At 36.1% G+C, this 21,235-nt stretch overlaps 2 protein-coding genes across 4 annotated transcripts; one reads left to right on the top strand and one right to left on the bottom strand.

Annotated features, from left to right (window-relative positions):
- Positions 1-36: 36 nt before the first annotated feature.
- LOC149619084 (uncharacterized) lies at positions 37-10,259 on the bottom strand. The gene is made up of 6 exons (XM_089854560.1): positions 10,176-10,259; positions 9,942-10,030; positions 8,816-8,918; positions 2,406-2,538; positions 138-355; positions 37-81 (listed from the first exon to the last, which is right to left on the bottom strand). The coding sequence occupies exons 1-6, from the start codon at positions 10,203-10,205 to the stop codon at positions 37-39; spliced, it is 618 nt and encodes a 205-aa protein (XP_089710686.1). The 5' UTR covers positions 10,206-10,259.
- Positions 10,260-14,732: 4,473 nt separating this feature from the next.
- LOC149619083 (uncharacterized) lies at positions 14,733-19,957 on the top strand. Of its 3 annotated transcripts, none has more exons than XM_089854075.1 (3): positions 14,733-15,448; positions 15,774-15,841; positions 15,929-19,957. In XM_089854075.1, the coding sequence occupies exon 3, from the start codon at positions 17,229-17,231 to the stop codon at positions 19,197-19,199; it is 1,971 nt and encodes a 656-aa protein (XP_089710201.1). In that variant the 5' UTR covers positions 14,733-15,448; positions 15,774-15,841; positions 15,929-17,228; the 3' UTR covers positions 19,200-19,957. The 3 variants fall into 3 exon arrangements, with proteins under 3 accessions (XP_089710201.1, XP_089710200.1, XP_089710199.1); XM_089854074.1 differs by having other exon boundaries at positions 15,705-15,841; XM_089854073.1 differs by having other exon boundaries at positions 14,733-15,841.
- Positions 19,958-21,235: the final 1,278 nt, after the last annotated feature.

The following is a 21,235-nucleotide window of genomic DNA, read 5'->3' as shown; positions in this document are numbered from 1 at the left end:
TTATATCTTTGGTAACACCCTAATGAATTATGAATTTTACAATGCTTGAAAATGTAAATATTTCCAATCTCCAATTGTTCCCTTAAGATAAATTTAGAAAAACAGCACTATAATTTTAGTATAAAATGTGCACTTACTTTAAAAACCTTATCTTGACCGATTCTTTTAACAATCTGGACTAAAGCTTTCTCGTGGGCAAAAATGTCTTCAACCCTCTCTATATAGAGTGGCTTTTCAGGAATGGATATTTTTGACAGCAAGATTCCTTTGCACGATTCACTTATGTAGAAACAAGCAATGGCCCAAAACGTGAAAAGAATATTCTCGAATGCAGTATTGAACACAACACTTGTACCTGTGAAATTAATTATTTTATATTAGTTATCGTTATTAATTACCCATTATTTAATGGGCATTCAGGATAAGAACGTTGATTGGTCGAAATTATATTGATTTTCGAAGCAGATATTGTCTTTCCAGTTGTTTTGACGGGAACACGCATAAAATGCACAATTTACACACTTATGCTTCACCCAATAACATAAACGTGGATTTTTTTATTATAAGGGCGTGTTGAGACATGGCAGTGTGCATTTAGTACACGGAACTTAAAATTTCAACCAAAGTTGTACGAAATATTGTTCTAGCTGACAAAGCACGTGAGATTAAGTTTAATATCTCAAGACACGGTTGTTAAAGCACGCAAATATTTCTAAATTAAAATCATGTCATAACCCTTGATTGCGAGCTTCTTCATAACCACTTTTCTACGTACAAGAAACGTTTTCCAACAACCTGCTCCTCTCCCAACAACTGACTTGCACTCGTAAAATTTTCAGGAATCTTGCTGAATCTCACAGAAATATTTTTTTTTTTAGAAAAAACGGCCAGAAATATTCTTTCCCAAATAACTTCTCTTCGATTCAACCTGTATCTTACCTGTATCTTTAAGTTTTAGTAATTATTTATGATTTTGGTTTAAACATGCCCCCATGGCTACAACGTACTTATTTCTTATTGTAAGGTTTCAAGTCGAAGAGCGCGAGATGCCTTGGCCTGGATGTGATTATTTTGGATGCGGAGTGATTTGAATAATCACCAAAGGAATGAGGTTTACTTGGGTGGTGACGGAAAATGTGTGGGGGTAAAGTCACCGCTGGTGGACACGGGAATGTCGGCGCGACATCCGAATAGAGTCGTATTCTCTCAAACATTATCGTCCAGAAGCTTGGCGTACTTAAGTGCACCACAGTCCCGGCAAAACGTTTATGTAACTTTGCTTCGTGAACGAAAATGGCTAGAAAATTAATTCAGCACCTATTTTTTATCGAAGAACGAGTTTCACGAAAATATGTCGTTATTTTTCGGAAACTGAAACCACTCTTATAGCAAACTTCATTTTTGTTTTATAAAAAAATTAAGATAATTTTTTTCTTTCCAACTGAAACCACTCAGTTTGGAGATGGTCATAGTAGTTAGTGATTATGAAAGGTATTTCTTGTTAGCTATCATCTTGAAACATGGCGTCACTAAATGAATAAGTAGGCTTGTTCCGTTCATTTCAACCGATTTGACTGGTTTAAAAGATACGCGTTATGTTTTAGGTATCAAATATGCAGTCATATTTATAGAAACCGAAGCATCCCGACAGGTATAAGTTCTGTACATTTTCCCGGCTTTATCCAATACTTCCGGTTTCAATGTTAATAATAATCTAAGCTTTGTCTACGAAGGGATTTCCACACTAAGCCTGTGGCTTATTTACAGGTGGGTCCCTTTACAATGCATAGAGGGGTGGTGGCTAGCCCTTATGCCACAGCTAACCTACAGCGCCCTATACTAACGATTACCGTTAACCTCTGCAAGTTTTGATGTAAAGGAGAAACCGGGTTAGACCGCGTAGGAAAACTCCTTTTAACAAGTGGGGAGAGAACTTGCAAACTCTACGCAGAAGGATTTGTTCCCAGATTCTCACCCGGTGCCACAGTCCGGGATCGAACACTGGATCCTCTTGCTGCGAGGCGAAAGCGATAACCGCTACGCCACCACCTGTTATTAGCATAGTGGTTAATAGTATATTCGCTTGCAATCTTCGTTCATCTTGGATGATGGTGACCCCCAAAAGTAAACAAAACCTTCTGACAAGATAATGTTTTAACAAGTTTTTATGTGCCTATACACGGGCAACGCCAGCAAGAACCTTCGCTTATGTACTTTTATAAGAAAGATTAGTTTCTCATTATAAACAGTCATCCTAGTTGTTAAACAGTCATCCTAGTTGTTACACCGTCTGCCTGGATTTCAACCATTAGTCAAAACTGATATTTCAGTACTAAAAATATCCTTCATAGGCACACAATTACATTTTATAATAATGTAGTAATCAGTGCTGCAAAAAGTATTACCTTGACTCATCAGAACGGAAAAAGACTCGTAGAATGTAGAGTATGAAGATTTCTTGGGACGAGGATGAATATTTCGTAGTACACTAATAACCAGAGGAAATAGCAGTAAAGAGAATATGATGCCAAGCCAAACCTAAAATTAGAGAATGAGAGTTATATTTAATGGTAAAAAATATTTTGAATCCAAATAACAACAGGATACCAGTTGCACATTTGGTCAGTTTTTTTCATAAAAATTTCCAGAAGGTTGGTAACGGTTCGTATTATTTATTCGTTGCGCGGAGGAATATTTCTTCAATTATTTGGTTATGGAAGTGTTTGTTTTTATTCAATATTTTTCACAAAGGTTCCATACATAGTATGTCTCATTGCAATTGTACAAAACCTTTAGAGAGAGCTTAATTTTAGGATGAAACTTTTCTCTGTCATAAATATTTTATGACTGACCCCTAAAATATCAACGATAATTTAAGGAAAACCCCAGTCATAACGGTAATATAAGCGCCATCTCGTACACATATATGGTGAAAATATTTTCTTTATCAAACTGGATATATCCCCACATAAAATTTGACGTGTATGGGCCTAGTTCATTTCGGAGGCTCCGATCAGATGAATGATAGTTGATAACTAGGTTTTATTAAATGGCGATTCAACTCACATAACTCTTAATTATAACTTGGCTATAACATAAGTTTATAAATTATCGTAGATAAGTTATAAACTTATGATTTTAATTATGAGCCCATGAGAGCCCTAGAAGAAAAGCCAACATTTCAATGAAAACACGATCGACGAACCATCAGTTTTTCTAAGAAACCCAAAAAAAGCTAGCAACTGTTATTCTACAATACCATAAAAAGGTTTTACAAGATAGTACGTACGCTAGATAGAAGTGCTATAATATAGAAATATTGCAACTATTAAGTGTAATGAATATGGCATCAGTTATTTGAACTTTTAAAGTAAATTGTAATAAAACGCGTGGTTCAGAATTATCTAGAGAACTATAACGCGTTGAATTACGTTTTTGAGTACATTCAGAGCTGGTGCAATAATTAGAGATGGCCTATACCAGGCTTAACCCGATACCGATCGATACCGGTACAAACATGAACCGATACCGATCGATACCGGTACAAACATGAACCGATACCGATCGATACCGATATTTACTCACTATGATCCAAAACCCGATACTTCAACCGATACCGATATGGTATAGGTTCATCTCTTGAGTAGTAGGCGCGTACTAAGAAAGATTTTCGCTTATTAGTTGTTAGATAAACTGAATTCAGGTACTTTTTATATAAATGAGAACTCATCACGATTAAAAATCATAGCAATGAGATATTATCACCATCATTACGTTACTAAAAGACCTAAAAATGTCATGCAGCGCCATATAACGCATTTTAAACGAGTATCGGTTTAGTGCCGATACCGATATGGTATCGGTACCGGTTCATCCCTAGTAATAATGGAAAGAATTGGTTGAAAAGTATATTCGTAGTATAGTGTAATATTTAAAGTTGGGAGAATATTCCATAAAGTGTGTTATTTGGAAGTATCACCTAATATTTGGAAATATGGCGTAATATTTAGAAGTATATGTAGTATGAGGAATTACCGTGTCATATCTGGAAGTATATTCGTAGTACCGTGTATTATTTGTAGTACCAAGAATTTCATAATATATTCGCAGTACCGAGTAATATTTAGTATGGTGTACTTTGAAAACGCAAATGGTTACCCCGTCGATGTTTTTGTTCTTATAAAAAGTTTCTTTAAAGGGATGTACAATCCGTTATGTATGGGCGGGGCCTATATCAAACTTATCTTCCATCAAATATAGCTCTACTGAGCATGCGTGAAGTTCGTAGCATTATCAGTGCATCATCTACCGTAGAAACAGACGTTCAAGCAGACGACAGCCTAATCACTACTCCAGGAAATAGTAACACTACTACTAAAAAATATACTTCTTGAGTCTTATAGACACGCCCATACATAACGGATTGTACATCCCTTTAAGTTCTTTAACATTTTATTTCAGCTTTCTACCCCACTAGCGTAGACCTCCGGGTTGCGGTTACCGACTCTTTGCTGGCATCCAATCCCCAAACAAGTTTGCCCGAAGAATGTAGGAGAATCTTACCTCTATGGCAAAGATAAAGATTGTGTCGAACACGTGACTAGTTAAAATTTCACACTGACACGATATTATTTTGAAATTTCCTGGCCAAGAGATTGCAACGTAATCCACGTATTCATGGTAACTTTCGTCTAGAGCAACGGGAAAAGTTGCCAATTCCGATTCCTTTACAAAAAAACATCATTTTAGAGATTCATCATAATTTTTATCCTTAGCATGTCGCAAAAATCATAGTGCCTTGGATATAGGATAGTACTTATGACACATCTCTCACGTGAAAAAAAACCTTTAGCCTTTTAACGACAAAACAAAAAATAAACACAAGAGTACAATGCACATGGCCGTCACCAGAGGGGAGTCCAGGTGGGCCCGGCCCACTCTGCAGTTGGTTTGGCCCTCCCTATAAAATTCATGGGGGAAACAATATGGAATAGTTGGCTCTAAATATTCTTTTGGTAGAAGACAGAACAACTAATTTCTGCGATACAATGTTAATTGTGATGTGACTGATGTGACGTCTTGGAATTTTTTTAAAAATAATTGCTATTCTGCTGTAGATGCTTAGAATGGGCTATCAGGAGTTCATAATAACCCGAAGTACGAAACTGGTTAAAAAGCCCGTAACAACAAAGTTTCGCCGTAAAGCTCAGCGGATTCATACACCGCTTAACTCCCAAAGAAATAGTTATCCCATTTTCTAGCGCCCACGCGCATTAACTTACACACTTCCGGTTTAGCACTATTTTTATCTTGTGATTTTGGAGCGAAAATGGCTCACGTTTGCTTCTGTCGGAACGGTGTAAATTAAGCCTTGGCTAAGAAGTTGGCTTTTAGTCGGGGTTTCTAGTTTTCTACAAAACATTTAAACGATCGTCAATTATGTTTTGTTGTGATATGTGTGAGTGAGAATTCCGTTGTTAAATTAAAACGGTTTGGACAAATTTATTCCCAGTATCTTTAATATAAGAATTGCAACGTGTTTCTACGTCCACCATATCGCCATTTTTCTTTTCGACGGAGGTCCCAGCCAACGGAAGTTTTGGAACGAAAACCAAGGAGCATAGATACCACTACGATATACTGTAAGGTTGTATGTCCATAAACAGGCTAATCCATTCTATGCGCAACGACAGAATCTTGTTGTTCGCGATTTTTACCATTAGCTCTATGGCCAGTTTCATACTTCCCCCCCCCCGAAGGGGGGTTATTGTGAACTCCTGGGACTATTTACATGGTGGGAGGAGGGCACAAATAAATCTGCTCTTTGACCTCCAGGCAGCTTTTCTTCCTTGTGTGAATGGTATGAATCATACATGTGTGAAAAGCAGCTATATCAGGCTGAGAAAGAAGCATTTTTTTTAAAACTGGAGCTGTGGCCAGTTGAGCCAAGGTAGTTTCATTTAAAAGCTGGTGAATAAATATCGTGCGGCTGGATATTGCGGTCAAATTGAATAGCTGCGTGGATAGCCGTCAATTTTAGACATTAGTCTTAATAGTTGTAAAACCCAATTAGTCTTGACCAGATTCTTTCCACCTAAACCTGAAAAAGGATTGAGCCATGATGGTGAATCCCCTATTTCAAGCTCGATATACAGTACAAATGATGGAAACCATATTTGCAATGAAATCCAGGAAATTCACCAAATATAACCTGTACGGTAGGATTTCACTTTGTCATATACCATCAACTAACAATTGTTTCTCACTAATAAGATCACGGGGAGTTCATAAAAAATACTTAAAAATTCCTAGCACGTCGCAAGTATTTTTGAAAATTTTTTGAACATTTTAAATTTCGTGTACTTATCACTATTGAGACTAAAGGCAGTCTGCAATCAATATTGCAATTAAGTAGTGGGGACGTCAACTAATTGAAGGACTCGCGACGGTAGTATAACTGTGAAATATTAAGGACCTACTTCAATTGAAAAGATATTTTGAAAAAGGGGTCAAACTCTTGGGTGAAGTAACAAAATATAAGCAATAATTAAGGTGTCATTTATTGCTTTAAGTAACGATATGCATGCAACAATATTTTGGAAAAGGTGTCAACCTAACCTAACTTATTTTTACTTACATATCGTTATTTAAACCAAACATTTGACACCTTTTCCAAACGAAATGTAAGAAAAAGTATTTTGGAAAAGGTGTCAAATTATTGGTTTAAGTAACGATATGTTAGCAAAAATAAGATAGTTTGACACCTTTTCCCAAAATATTGTTGCTTACATATCGTTACTTTAAGCAATAAACGACACCTTTCCTAAATATTTTGCTCACATTTTGTTTCTTCCACCAAGAATTTGACCCCTCTTTCAAAATATTTTTTTCTATTATCTTTCAGAAATGAAATATTTCAGTAGGTCTTTAATATTTCATAGTTACAGTACCGTCACGAGTTTTTCAATTTGTTTACGTTTACTGCAATATTGAGTGCAGAATGCCAGTCTCAATATGAAATTTAACATTTTCAAAAATTTATTTAAAATTAAAGCGATACTGTATGAAGTCTTTACCCCACGTTTACTGAGCCACTTCGGGAATTAAGCAAAGAAGCTGCCAATTTTTGTGTCAGAAAATAATGAAATGCATCTCCTTTTAAAACTTAACATGAGAAATTTAAAATAAATAGCTTGATATCTTTTCCAGTAGATAAATGTTTGATATTGATATTTTAGTTTCATTGATTTAAAAAAAAATAGTTTTTGAAATCGGCCAATTGACCATCACTAATAATTTCAATTAAACGGTTCAAAACCTATAGGAAAAGCTTAGTTTTGAATTGAGTTAAATTCAAATTTTAAATATATAAGCTAATTAATTTATCGTAGATAATTAAGATATTGATTTAGTGTAATTTATGTTGAAATAAATTACGCAATAAGTAAGTGACGTACATTTGGCATGAAATTCAAATGTCGATTTGGATTAGAAAAGTAAGAGAATATGTAACCAGCCCTTATGTTTAGATTTGGATTTGGGGTCCAAGCTATTTAAACTTTAAGAGAATATTGTTCCTGGATACCTTGGAAGTCTTTTGCTTATTTCCGTTCTCGGGAATTTTCTGTAGGTTGGAAGTATTTGGCTTATTTCCACCCCTTTTCAACCTTTACTGCTGTGAGTTATTATATCGGTTATCTTCTAATCAGGGACGGAAGTAAAATAACTTTGAGACACCTATAGGGGTCACTGCCTCACTGGACAAATATCCTATATATTAGGTGTGCAAAAATGTTATGTTGCGCCGGGACCATCTTGTTTGTTTTGTTTTACACATACATAAAGATTAAATCCCATATTTCTAAATCCTCTGGAACTTATTTGTAAGACTGCTAAACAAGCCTCTAAGGCTTACTTGTACGAATCGACTACATATTTAAATTGCTTGAGTAAATTCTGCACCAGTGTCGTTTTAATGCCAGCTTGTTCAGAACTGAGTCGGGCTTTTCCTGTAATCAATCTAGGACGTACCACTACCAAGCTTGAAAGTGAACGATTAGTTTGGAAAATCATCTATTTTGAGCTGAATTTTTTTGGAACTGTTTTATCTAAGACCGTTATACGCCGATGTACTGATAAGCTAAAACCCCCGTTCTTCTATTGGAATCGCCTGTTGCTGCTCCTAGCGAGAGAGTCCCGAAACTATACGACTCATAGATCATGTTATGGCTTTGGTTTGAGTCGAAAATTTTTAATATTGACAGCTGCATGGCGCTATTGAGGCGATGCCCAGAAGGAACAACGCGCCGTATCTCCATTCCTGTCCAAATGCGTTCAAAGGTCTTAGTTTTTATCCACTTTATCATGCATTGGTTTTGTCTAAAAAACTATTCCGTTTTTAAATGAATCATGTAATATTTTTTTCACGGAGACCTTGAACATTTTTGCAGTATTAAGTTCCGGAAATAGTTTCACTACATTAGGCACCACCGCTACTTACAATATATATTGGAATGAACTGGTTTTGAAATTGTCATCATGGTTTGATCATGCTTTCTCAAAATATTGTATTATCTTAAATGAATTTCACTTTGGTAAATAACATAGGATTTTTAAGTCATATATGCATTTAGTTTGAAACAACGTACAAGACCATAGTTGTCGGTCAAATGACAATACATCATCATGGCCAAGTTGACAGATGGTCATGTCACGGATTTTAAACAAAAAAAAATAACGTTTCGAACGGTATTGATTGGTTTTTGTAATTCCGCGCCGGTTCTGTATATCCAGACATTTTTATTTAATACGTTACATTTTGAACAAGAATTCCAATTAGTCCTGTTCCTTGGTTTTTTCCTGTAACCGCGCCGAAATCCAGATCCTCCTCAGTTCTTATGAAGGTGCTTTCAGACAGCCTGAAACCATTAGCGTTCCTATTATAATGTCAGTACATACTGAGAAACCAGACGGGTTGAAACTAACTTAAAACTTCACTTCTGTATATGATGATTATTTTGTACTAACATAATCATATATCTATAGTTGATATTTCAAGAATATACTTGTGCAGCTAAAATTCGAACCTCAGCACACAACAGAACCATAGTTAGACAACTATAATCAGAAACACCATTTGACTGTACACTTCAAAATAGCGCGAGAAACAGTGTCTGATGAACTGTTTCTAAAAGTATAAGGTTATTCTTCCACAATTTAGAGATTTTTCAATCCGCGAGAGACTGATTACTCTGCGTATTCGATGCACAGGCAGGTCGAACTGATTACATTTCGACTATTGGTTGTGTTTGCTAATATTAACATTTATCCATTCGGCATAATCTTGGAGAACCCTCTATGAACTCCAAATTTCGGATTTTTGACTGGTATATACTTGAATAATTAGGCCTAGCGAAACTATCAGTAATCGGGGTGGTTTTTTGGTAGCAAAACCCTTATCGGGTCAAAATATTTTTATTTTTGAAGAAAAAATATAGGATATCAATATGGCGCAAAACACGGTCGCTAAATATGTGTGTTTTAGAGGCAACCTCCTAGCCTCCGAGGTACGCCCCTACGAATTCCAACAATACCCGATTGTCCTAAGCCGTAATTTTCGGGTATCGGGTACTCACTCAGACCTAGTTTCTATAAAAATTTAATCCGAAATTGGCAGGTAGACGATAAACTTATAAGGGTTAATAATAATAAAAAAATTCAGGCTTTAGGCCTATCTACAAATGATTTGTTTTTCAGTAACCAGGGAAGTATATGAGGATTGATTAGACGAATATTTCAAAAAAGGGAGTGTAAATCGAACTGTTCAACATGAAATCTTTTTTACAACAACATCTTCGAAGAAATTCACTATTAAAGTTTTACACTGGCTCTAAAAGCCATGACCACGAATATCAAAGGTATATTTTAAAAACTGTACGTACGTTATATTTAGTGAAGTGATCACCCGAGATACTATATCACCAGCGTGTCCTTGAAATTTGTAATCGCTCTCCGTTAAGTAAAATGGAACCTAATTAAAAAAATGGAAAATTAATAAGGAGTGAATGTAATATGAATGATTATTGAGTATGAAGGCTATCAAATAGAAATATAGCCTAGTTAGCCAACAATATAAAGTGTACATTAACAAACAAGAGTTAGGAAACAATTCATACCCCTGTGTGTCCTATTCGTAATCCCGTCATTTTTCGATATAATTTTAAAACAGCCGATTCTTTAGCACAAAATTCAGTTCTCTGTGTTTCTATAAAAAAATGTCAAGTATTACAAGTAAATCAATATTTGATTTTACATTAATCTAATTCAATACGGATCCGAAGTTTTACCAAGCAAGGGGATGAAATAAAAGCTTGAGGTGAAGGGTATTTTAAGAACGTTTTTGACTCAAAAATTACCCGAGTGCCGATTTTCATCTTTACGCTCAAATTTTTATTCTTTTAGCCTATCTGTGATGGACTATAAGATGATTTCGAGTTTCTGTAATGGAGATGTTTGCTAAGATTATCTGTTGACCGAAAAGTCGCTATTCTAAGAGAGCGGTAGCCCTCAATTGGCTCTTATTGAAATGTTTTTATGCGGAAATAGTGTTTTTAATATAAAACAGTTTCAATGGTGCGGATAAACACCTTTGGGCTTTACTTAACACTATTTTTTAGCTGATATGGGTTTTTTAGCCACATCGTATATATACGATGAGGCTATTAGCTTGTCCCGCGAGCCTGTGGGTGTGGTGGTCGTAGTAGTTTTTCGCGATTTGGAATGTGGTCAGAGTTACCCAAAGAAATAGTTAGTCAGAGCTAACCGAAGAAATGGTTATTTTATTGCTTTGGCAGTATAAAACGTTTCGTTCGACATTGAAGGGAGAGTGAATGTGAGAGAATTGTGGTGAGGTGATATTTTTCGTTCGTGTATTTTAAAAGGATGGGGATTATAATAGTAAGTGCAAGCATACATTTAATTGTACAGGTAAGGTTAAGCTTTGTGAAATGTGGTTTACGTTTGCTCCATATATTTAAAGCTAGAGAGAGAGAGAGAGAGAGAGAGAGAGAGAGAGAGAGAGAGAGAGAGAGAGAGAGAGAGAGAGGAATTTAGTATTGGCTTAATTTAAATGGAAGGTTTAATACTCCCTTTAAAATTCCTGTCACCCGTCAACAATAAGGGTTTCACGCTTTTCATCTCACCCCCCGATTTCAAAATTCAAAGAAATCGAGGGGGATTTTTAAAAAGCAAAAGGAACTATATACCGACGTTATATTTGGAAAGGTGGTGTTTATTACTAGAAGTTACGTCGTTTCTCCATAAATCGAGAAGAGTTTTAAAAGAAGGTACTAGCTTGGGGCAGCATTCCTTTCCTTTCATTCTTGTAAAAGCTTCAAAACGAAGAGACGTTTATTTTTTTGGTGCTAAGATATCGCGGAATATTTTTTTAACTTCTTTTAACAATTATTTAGTAATTTCTTATTATAATTAATAATTTTTTGTTGTTGTTGACGTTCGTTTAAATTGTCGTGTGTGCGCAGTACATTTTTATCGTTTCCTAGTTCGAATTGAGGAGTAAAGGATTGAACAATCACAGTAGGTTAGGTAAGGTATAGAGGGGTTATCCACTCATTAGGGTAGGTATAGAGGGGCTATTCACTCGTACGATGTGGCTACTATTACGAGCCCTTGGGTCGCCTTGTTTTCTAAGTGAAAGGTTTTTCTATATGAGCTTACAGGGTGAAGCGTGAAGAGGGAAATCATCTACTAATTCTACCTGCATAGTGAAACATCTTAAAAATATCCCATTGATTTTATAAATCAAAATTAGTTTGCATTTCTTCGGACTACCTTATCCCAAATATTTGAAGGAATTCAAACTTATTTTGATTTTTAAATCATTGGGAAATAATTCTCGGAGAGTTCAATGTGCACGAACGTCTTAGAATTAGATAATCCATAAAATAGAGAGTTTAAGCATCCCCTATACGCGTACGTGTAGCCACCTTTGACAATGCATTGGTCTAATGCACTGTGGAAGGTAGCTACACGTACGCGTTTAGGGGATGCTTAAACTCTCTAATATTACTTGGTTTTCCCCTTGACACAGGTTTTTATTAGTGTTCGTACGGGGACCCCGACCCCGACCCCGAAAACCGGGGATCCCTGACTTTTTCCTCCGACCCCGACCCCGGTACCTAACATGTAAAATGTAGTCGGGGTTTTTTTCGGGGTTAGATTTTGGTTACACTCTAAGAAATGGAAGTGTTAAAAAATGTGTTTAAACGGTATAAACACCGTAAAAACACCCATAAGAGTGTTTTATTACCTTGAGTTTTTAGAGGCCAATTTAAAGTGTAAATTCGGTGTAAAATAACACTATTAAAACACCGTTCGAAATTGAACATGAAAAATTATAATACTGCTGGTTTCTTGAATAAGGTCTTTCATTTATTTTTCATTAATGTTTTAATATTAAAGTCAATACAAACAGTAAAAAATTATTGAAAAACGTACTTGTTAAACCTTTTTACCTCTCCGAGTGACGTATGTCACGGAGAGGTTCTAATTTCAACGTGTCTGTCTGTCTGTGTGTCTGTCTGTGTGTCTGTCTGTCTGTGTGTCTGTGTGTGTGTCTGTCTGTTGTTATTGACTTACACCCCAGGGGACCGCGTTCGCAGTTTTCAAATCGGAGCAAACGTTTACCCAAATTCCGGACCGCATTTACAGTTCCCGGAAATTTGGATTCCACTTACCATAGCTATTATCCATTACCTGTCTAACAGCACCATCCTCTGGCCATTTGTCCATCTCATATGGACACCAGTCTTTACCCACTGGCTTCTATAGTCCACCATCATTTTGGATCTTTTTCCATGCCACATGGACTCCAGTCTGTACACACTGGCTTCTACACACCACCATTTTCTGGTCTTTGTCCATTACACTTGGACACCAGTCTGTACACACTGGCTTCTACACAACACCATCTTCTGGTCTTTGTCCATCCCACATGGACACCAGTCTGTACACACTGGTTTCTACACACTACCATCTTCTGGTCATTGTTTTTGTCCATCCCACATGGACACCAGTCTGCACACCTGGCTTCTACTCCATCATCATCCTTAAGGTTAAGACATACGCGGCGATCGACCAGGGTTACGAGAAACGTCCGGCCTCCCTAAGGTGGGGCTTCCACCAAAGGTTCACGCAATTGCGCTGTTCTTATCCATAACTGCGATTCGAAACCCTTATATACTACCTATTTGATTAAGGCGAAGCAACCGGCGTATGCTTCATTTCAAACGCCAATATTAGTCAAGTCTCTCAAGAATGTTTAATTGTTCTTTTTTAAAACGATGTAACGTTCAATAAGGCGAATAACTAACGAAGAAAATATTAAATATTAATTATATTTATTTTAATATTTAAGATAAACTTGTTTCTCAATTCAAAATTAATACGGAAAGAGTTAAAAAGCAGTCTATGTTATTGTCTGTGTGTGTCCGTCCGTTATTACACTAGTGCCGCAGTGCGCTGCGTTAGAAGTTCGTTTTGTTTTGATGTGTAAAGAAATCCTACAGAACCATAATATTCCCTTTATCCTTAATATAAAGTGAATATGATGAAATATTTTTCGTAATTATGATGCATTTAGTGCTTTTGTAGCTTTAAAGCTCTGTTTCATTTTGATATTCCAAATATTCTTTTTAATATTATTATTTGAAATGGCTGTTTATATATTACTTAAGCTATACTACATCTGTATATAGAATAATCCTTGGTTTAGTAATTTCATGAAGAAAGCTAAGATCTAGATTCCGGCGGGTATATCTAGTATTACTTGCAATAAGCTTATGAAATATAGAGTAAATAATTGAGGCCTGAGGTGAAGTAAACTTTGGGTTTTGATTTTCGTGTCTGAAATGAAGAGACATCAACGGTTCAGAGTGAGCCGAATGTTAAATACACTCTTAAATAATCGGGTTAAGATTTTATAATAGAAGAAAAGATCATGGTGGCAATTAGATTAGTAGGGCTAAGCTACAGAGTTTTTATTCTCTTTATGGTGCGCATTGACTATCAGTGCGTCTAGCTACAATTTAGCTTTTGTATTATTTAACGTTAACACTCATGTTGGCAAACTAAGAATATTGTTGAGGTGAGACGAGACGATAGTGTTTACACTGCTAACCAGTTGTGAATGTAGCTATCAGAATATAGGGTAAACAGCTGAAGCGTAGACTTCATTTCCTGTTCTTTTTGCCATTAACTGATTTCCATGTGTCCAAGATTTATCCTTATTGGATGTAAAATGTCGTCTGCTTTACGGTATATTCGCTATGCTTGGAATACTGCTTCAATATTTCGTAAATTTTTACTTCAAAAAAGAGAAATAATTCCATATCTAGGTAAATAACTTTGTAGTAGTAGACCTCTTCACTCGGAGAGGTAATATTTTGGTTTTCCCAACTTGTTTTAAAGATGATATTCATGAAAGAAAACAGTTTATCCTTTAAATAAAATTAACAAAGAAATTGGTAATCTGGCGGTGTTGTACCTTCATAAAACTATGCTAAACGTGTTAGGCGACACTCTTACAGGTGTTACGCGATACTCTTAAAAAACGAGACTAGGTTAGGTACTGGCCTCACAGTACTGGCCAAAGTGGGGCACTTGCTTTTGTGACATGTTTTATCATTAATTTGAGAAAAATTAGAGTACTAAATGGATTTTTTTTTGTAAAATCTGTAGTGCAAATTAGATTAAACGCGTTTCTGGTGCTCGAAAAACTCTTAGTGAAAAGAGATTATTAAATTTAACAAGAACGTCTATATCTACTGCTTGAATATTATAGCCTCCAAAACTAATTTAATACCCTATGCAATTGTACGAATTGAAAACTTTCTGCCTTTTTCAGAAGTTTATAAACCCGTTTAAATGACTTTATATGCAACAACCCTCGCTTAAAGAGGTATAGTTCTGCATGTGAGAACTTTCCTCCCTATAGGTGATGAAGTTCTCTCAAGATGGAACCCTGCTATGAATATAGCATTGATTGCTAATAATACTGCGGAATGGCGGATAATCAAAATTTGATTAAACAGGAATACCATACTCGATAATTGAGTTATGCCTCATGAGTGGTCAAAATGTAGCTACTATAGTGTTTTTAACGTCATCGGTTTAGCTCTTAAGTCTAGGAAAAGTACTAGAATTTCTACTATTATCAGGGGTGGATTAGGGGAAGTTACGAATGAGCCATAGACCTTACTGTGGGAGCATTTCATTTACGAAAGAGAGAGAGGAAAGACTGGGTGGGTTAACATTTTCCGACCCCCTTTCAACTGAGTAAGATTGAGGTCTCTACCTGGTGGTTGATAAGAGAAACACAAGCAAAATGGCAGCTGATATAAACGCAGAAACTTCTTCACGACCAATTACGGTAACTAACAGTTTAAAATGCGATAAAGATGCATCTACTCAATGTAATTTCTATTTACTGATGAAACAAAATATGAGAAATAAGGCTGTAGCTTGCAACATTGATAAAAAACCAACAAAAAATAACGAGAAAGTGGAAGAAAAACCTAAGCCTTTGCCAATTTTTAAATCGGTTTCAACACAGTGCTTAACTTTAGTAAATCCCGTGGTTATACCGCCAAAGAAATCGGATATTAAACTGAAACCTACATCAACAGCTGACAAATCTACTAATGTTGACAAAAAAATCTGCAAGGATGTATCCACTGACACAGGATCATTGTTAGTTGGGACATTGCTTTTGGATATTTCCAAGCTCATCAATTTTAATTATCATGAAGAGTTAAACTACGAAGTAAGTTAATTGTTCTTTGTTTTTGGGGTTTGCCACTAATTAAAGTCTTTCTGGTTATGTTACAAATTCTTATGATTGGTATTTTAGGTTAAATGTGACAACCGGTCCCAACCAAGTTTAAGAGTCACGAGAAAAGATGCAATTGGATTGATTAATCCAAAAATAAATAGGGGAAAGTGTCGGACTTCCAAATTGTCCTGCCTTTACCTTAGCTTGACATGCATTTCGAGACGCTCGAGCGCGCGAAATGGTATCAACCAATCAGATTTGTAGTTGATGATGTCATTCTTCCCGAAAATAACGCTCGTACGCCACCAAACGGGAGAATTTGGCATAGGCGTATCTCAAGGAAGAGTCACAACCTGCGCGCTCTGTTCTATTTTCTTTAGTGATTTTTTCGCGTTTGAACGAGGTTAAAGTTTGTTTAAATCGCTAGCACGCCGAAATTAAATTAAAAATGCCCCAGATGTTCTTGAATCATCATTTAATTCAAAAATACTCATCGTTAAAATCCTTTAGAATTTCGTTTAAACTTGGGCCCTGGGTTGTCATTATAAGCTAAAACGTTTTTCTATTAGTAAATAACATCAATATTGTTACGTAGGAATTAGTACCGAGACGGAGTTTCTAACTTTAATTTTACAATTTTATTAACGATAAGCGGAAAATATACAATGACAATAGGCCGTAGGAAACTAAGCCTTGGACGGACGGAGATGTTCGACCCGTGAACGCGACGGTACGCGGAGAGCTCCCGTACGGAGGAGACTTCGCTAGGGGCAAGAGCATTTCGTTCTCGGTACCCTGGCTTAGTCTAAGGGATTAGGAGCTGGCTTTTTCAGCTGGCGATCCTACCCCGAATTGGTAAATAACATCTATATTAACAAACTAAATTAATACAATCATGTACATCATCAAATTAAATTGTGGCGATAAACTGCAGTGGCCACGGTTAGCCTATGTCAAAAGCAGCTAATGTAAAATAAAACCGCACTATTTCTTCACGCGCAATATCACAAATTGTCTTAGGTACGTGGTGAATGGGCGAGGGGGATGAAACAGATTTCGCGAGTATGCATTCACCCCTCCAAATGCATGTCACAGACGAAGGAGAGAGTCCGACACTTTCCCCTATTTATTTTTGATTAATCGGGAAAATAAAATAGAACCAGTGGAATTGGTGATTTCAGAAGCAGGACAATGTTATCTTTATATCCTATTTAAAACGGTACAGAAATTCGACCTCAAATCGGAGAACCAGGAATTAGACACTGAAAAATTACAAAATTTACTCGACACTATATCAGGTCGATTAGGCCATGCATTTTGCCCTGGGGTTAACGAAGAGAAAGTTCGCGATGAAAGTTTTACAAAACCCAAAAGCTTAATGGCCTTCAATTACCCTTTCATTAGATACCAGTCAAATAGGTGTCAAGTTTTTTACCAGTACTACTTGAAAACAATTCCCAAGCGCCCTAAAAGCAAGCAGTGCCAATTTTGTGCTACAGTTACAAATCAGATTTTTGGGGCTCGAAAACGGAAGGCCAGTGAAACTCCAACTCGAAAGTACAAACGGCAAAGAATTAGCAGTAATTATCCCATTAAGTTCTTAACACCTACGAGCAAAGCACATCGGCTTGCAAGAATTGGAAAAGGAAGATTTCAACTGAAACGAAAGATATCTAGTCTCAACAAGGAATTGAAAATTCGACAATTAGAATTGTCTGGTACACATTCTCAAGAAATGTCACAGATTGTTGAAAAAATAAACCAGGAATTCAAAGAAGATTTGGACAAGACCCTAGATTCAACGGATGGGTTTACTAAACGCCTTTTAAAAGAATCATGGGAACGTGATTCTTCTTTGAAACATCTGTCGGACCAGAAGAACTTTATATTGGATCAGGCCAATTCTTTAAGTACAAGGAAAAAAAAGAAATGGAGTGCCATTACATTAAGAATTGCGCTTGCGGTGTATTGCCGTAGTCCGGCAGCTTACAAGGCTTTGCGGGGTTTTCAGATTTTGAGTCTTCCTTGTGAGTCAACTCTCAAAGAAAAAACTAAAAAACTAAACCATAAACCTGGAGTTCAAGAACACTTTTTAGCCGAGGAACAAGAGAAATATTCTCATTTCAAAGACGAAAAAATGAAAAGGGGTGAACCAGTAGCAATGTCTGAAGGTATTTTGGTGATGGATGAAGTGAAAGTAATTAACAAAGTAATGTGGAACTCGAAAAGTCACGAGTTTGTGGGTTTCGCAATGAATGAAGACGACTTCAGCGACCTCACTGATATATATAAAGCAGTATCTCCAGTAACCCCTTCACCTACCCAGTATGTTCTTCAGTTTTTGTGCCGTGACTTAACCTCCGGATACGACATAATAGGCCCCTATTTTACTTCAGCGTACCCGTTTCAACAAAAAACATTAGTCACTTGTTTATATCAAACCATACAAGCGTTTCACATCTACGGATTCAAGACAATGGCTATCATATGCGATGGAGCCAGTGAAAACTTGGCTTTAATGAAGCTAACGATGGGTGTTCATGGAGCCTTCGGATTTGAACTCAAAGATGGAAAATATAACTTCGAAATTGATCCAAGCTTTGAAAATCCATTTTCCGAGGAGCCTAGAAAAATTCACTGGATTATTTGCCCTTCCCATAAGTTGAAAAATGTCATTGGTCAGTTGTTTGCGTCGAGAGCTGATGGGCCTAAAGACTTTTCTCGTAATAATATTCACTTTGGGTGGCGCCAATTAGAAAATGTAAGAGAGAGAGACAAGGAGCGAACTAAAGCTGGACAATTACGACGAGCTCGTCGTTTGATTGATAGTTACCTAGAAAGAGACGCTTGGACCAAGCTAAATGTGGAGCCATCTAAAGTTATGCAACAGGAAGATGTTTTAAGCGAATTGTTTGAACACGCAATAGGTGATAAAGGAACAGTAAAAAGTAGGCAGAGCTCAATGGAAACGTACAAATTCTTGCGGGCATGCAATCAGCTTTTTGAAGACGGTTTTTTGACTGGAAAACGTGTAGACTGTGTTGACTCCCCAGTTATGGAATCCATATCTCAAGGCTACAAATATTTTGAAGACTGGATTTTAGAAATTTTGCATGAAGATCCAATTTATAATTTCAATAGTCCCAGGCAAGAAAAATTTATTTCTTGGCAAACTTGGGATTTACTAAGAGTGGTTGTTTTTGGATTTAAAAATTTGGTGAAAGATTTTTTTGAACGTCTTCCTGGATATTTTTTATCACCTGTTAGAATAAATGCTTTGGTCCCATTGAACCGAATTCCCATTCGACAGAAGGGGGTTTTTTTTGGGGTCTCATTCGACCGAACGTAGCCAAAGGTGCGATTTTATTATAGTCCCATTGGACCGAAATTCTATTGAACTGGAAGAAAACATACTGTGTGGTTTTGCATTAAATATATTTTTAATTTCACAACTTATTATTGTTAAAATAAATGGAGTTGAAAATGTATTACTGCACTTATTTTAACTACGTTTTAATTACGGCGAACCTCACCTACCCTAGCCTAACCTAACCTAACCTAACCAAACGTAACCTAACCTAACCTAACACAACCCAACCTTGTTTGGAGGTAAAAAGATTATTTATATGAGTATTAAAAGCCCGCCTCTTACCACGAACAATTTATTAGCAATAATAGAAATATTTTGGAAAAGATGTCAGATAATAAATTGGAGAATATTTTGGAAAAGGTGGCAGCTAATTAATAGGAGAATATTTTGGAAAAGGTGGCAGCTAATTAATAGGAAAATCTTTTAGAAAAGGTGGCAGCTAATTAATAGGAGAATATTTTAAAAAAGGTGGTAGCTAATTAAAAGGAGAATATTTTGGAAAATGTGGCAGCTAATTAGTAGGAGAATGTTTTGGAAAAGGTTGCAGCTAATTAATAGGAGAATATTTTGGAAAAGGTGGCAGCCAATTAATAGGAGAATGTTTTGGAAAAGGTGGTAGTTAATTAAAAGGAGAATATTTTGGAAAAGGTGGTAGCTAGTTAAAAGGAGAATATTTTGGAAAATGTGGTAGCTAATTAGTAAGAGAATGTTTTGCAAAAGGTTGCAGCTAATTAATAGGAGAATATTTTGAAAAAGGTGGTAGCTATTTAAAGGGAGAATGTTTTGGAAAAGGTGGTAGTTAATTAAAAGGAGAATATTTTGGAAAAGGTGGTAGCTAGTTAAAAGGAGAATATTTTGGAAAATGTGGTAGCTAATTAATAGGAAAATCTTTTGGAAAAGGTGGCAGCTAATTAATAGGAGAATGTTTTGGAAAAGGTGGTAGCTATTTAAAGGGAGAATATTTTGGAAAAGGTGGTAGCTAATTAAAAGGAGCATATTTGGAAAAGGTGTCAACGAATTATTGGAACCAAACCAAACCAAACCTAACCTAACCTAAACTAACCTAACCTAACCTAAGCTAAGCTAACCTAAGCTAAGCTAACCTAACCTAAGCTAACCTAACCTAAGTTAACCTAACTTAACCTAACCTAACCTAACCTAACCTAACTTAACCTAACCTAACCTAACCTAACCTAACCTAACCTAACCCACCCGAAACCAAAATATTAAAATTTTAATTTAAAATTTAAAGACATTGATGGAACTACCATTAAGACTGTACTACATTTTAAGCACAATTGGTTTATTAATTCTATATATCTCTTGCCTTGAAAGGAATGAAAGTGAGCGTTTTAATTAGTATCACGAAACATTTACTTTTAATATTATTAACATACCTTTCGGAGATTCGAACCAACAACCTATCGCTTCGCAGTCCAACATCGTATCCACTACACCACCGAACCGCTGACGGCTACAGTGTTTCAAGTTATATTCATGTATTTTTTAGGGGCATATTCGGACGATTGGGATTTCGGTTCATCGGGAATATAGCCATTGGGCTGGAAATCTAAAATCATTGCGGGATATTCGGTCGAATGGGATTTCGGTCCATTGGGAATTCGGTTGAAAGGAACGATACCGAATAAATGGCAGCTCAATAGAAAGCCTTTTTTCCCAGATTAAATATGCGACGGGAGGTAAAATTACTTCTTTGAACTATGTATCTGGACTTAAAGCGACTTTAACTCGTCGGAATGTTCATGGTAGCCACCGTGGGAATAAAAATTACCGCGATCAAATGCTCTATGTAAGAGAATGTGATCTCTAAATTTATTTGGAAAAATAGTCTTAAAAATAATTTTTTAGCTGTTAAGAGAATAGAGCAACTTTATTAATCAAAAAAAAAAAATTATGAAATTGTAACATTTGTTATTAAAATTTAACAATTACTTTGAAATAAGAGATTTTTCTCAATCAATGTTGTAAATTAGGAACAAAATTAATGACATAGT

Source organism: Phalangium opilio, unplaced genomic scaffold (assembly GCF_054372755.1).
Source record: "Phalangium opilio isolate 3A_F unplaced genomic scaffold, DU_Popi_V2 ptg000209l_1, whole genome shotgun sequence".
NCBI classification, from domain to species: Eukaryota; Metazoa; Arthropoda; class Arachnida; order Opiliones; family Phalangiidae; genus Phalangium; species Phalangium opilio.
Note: the sequence above shows the minus strand (reverse complement) of the source record. Positions and strands in the feature narration are given on the sequence as shown.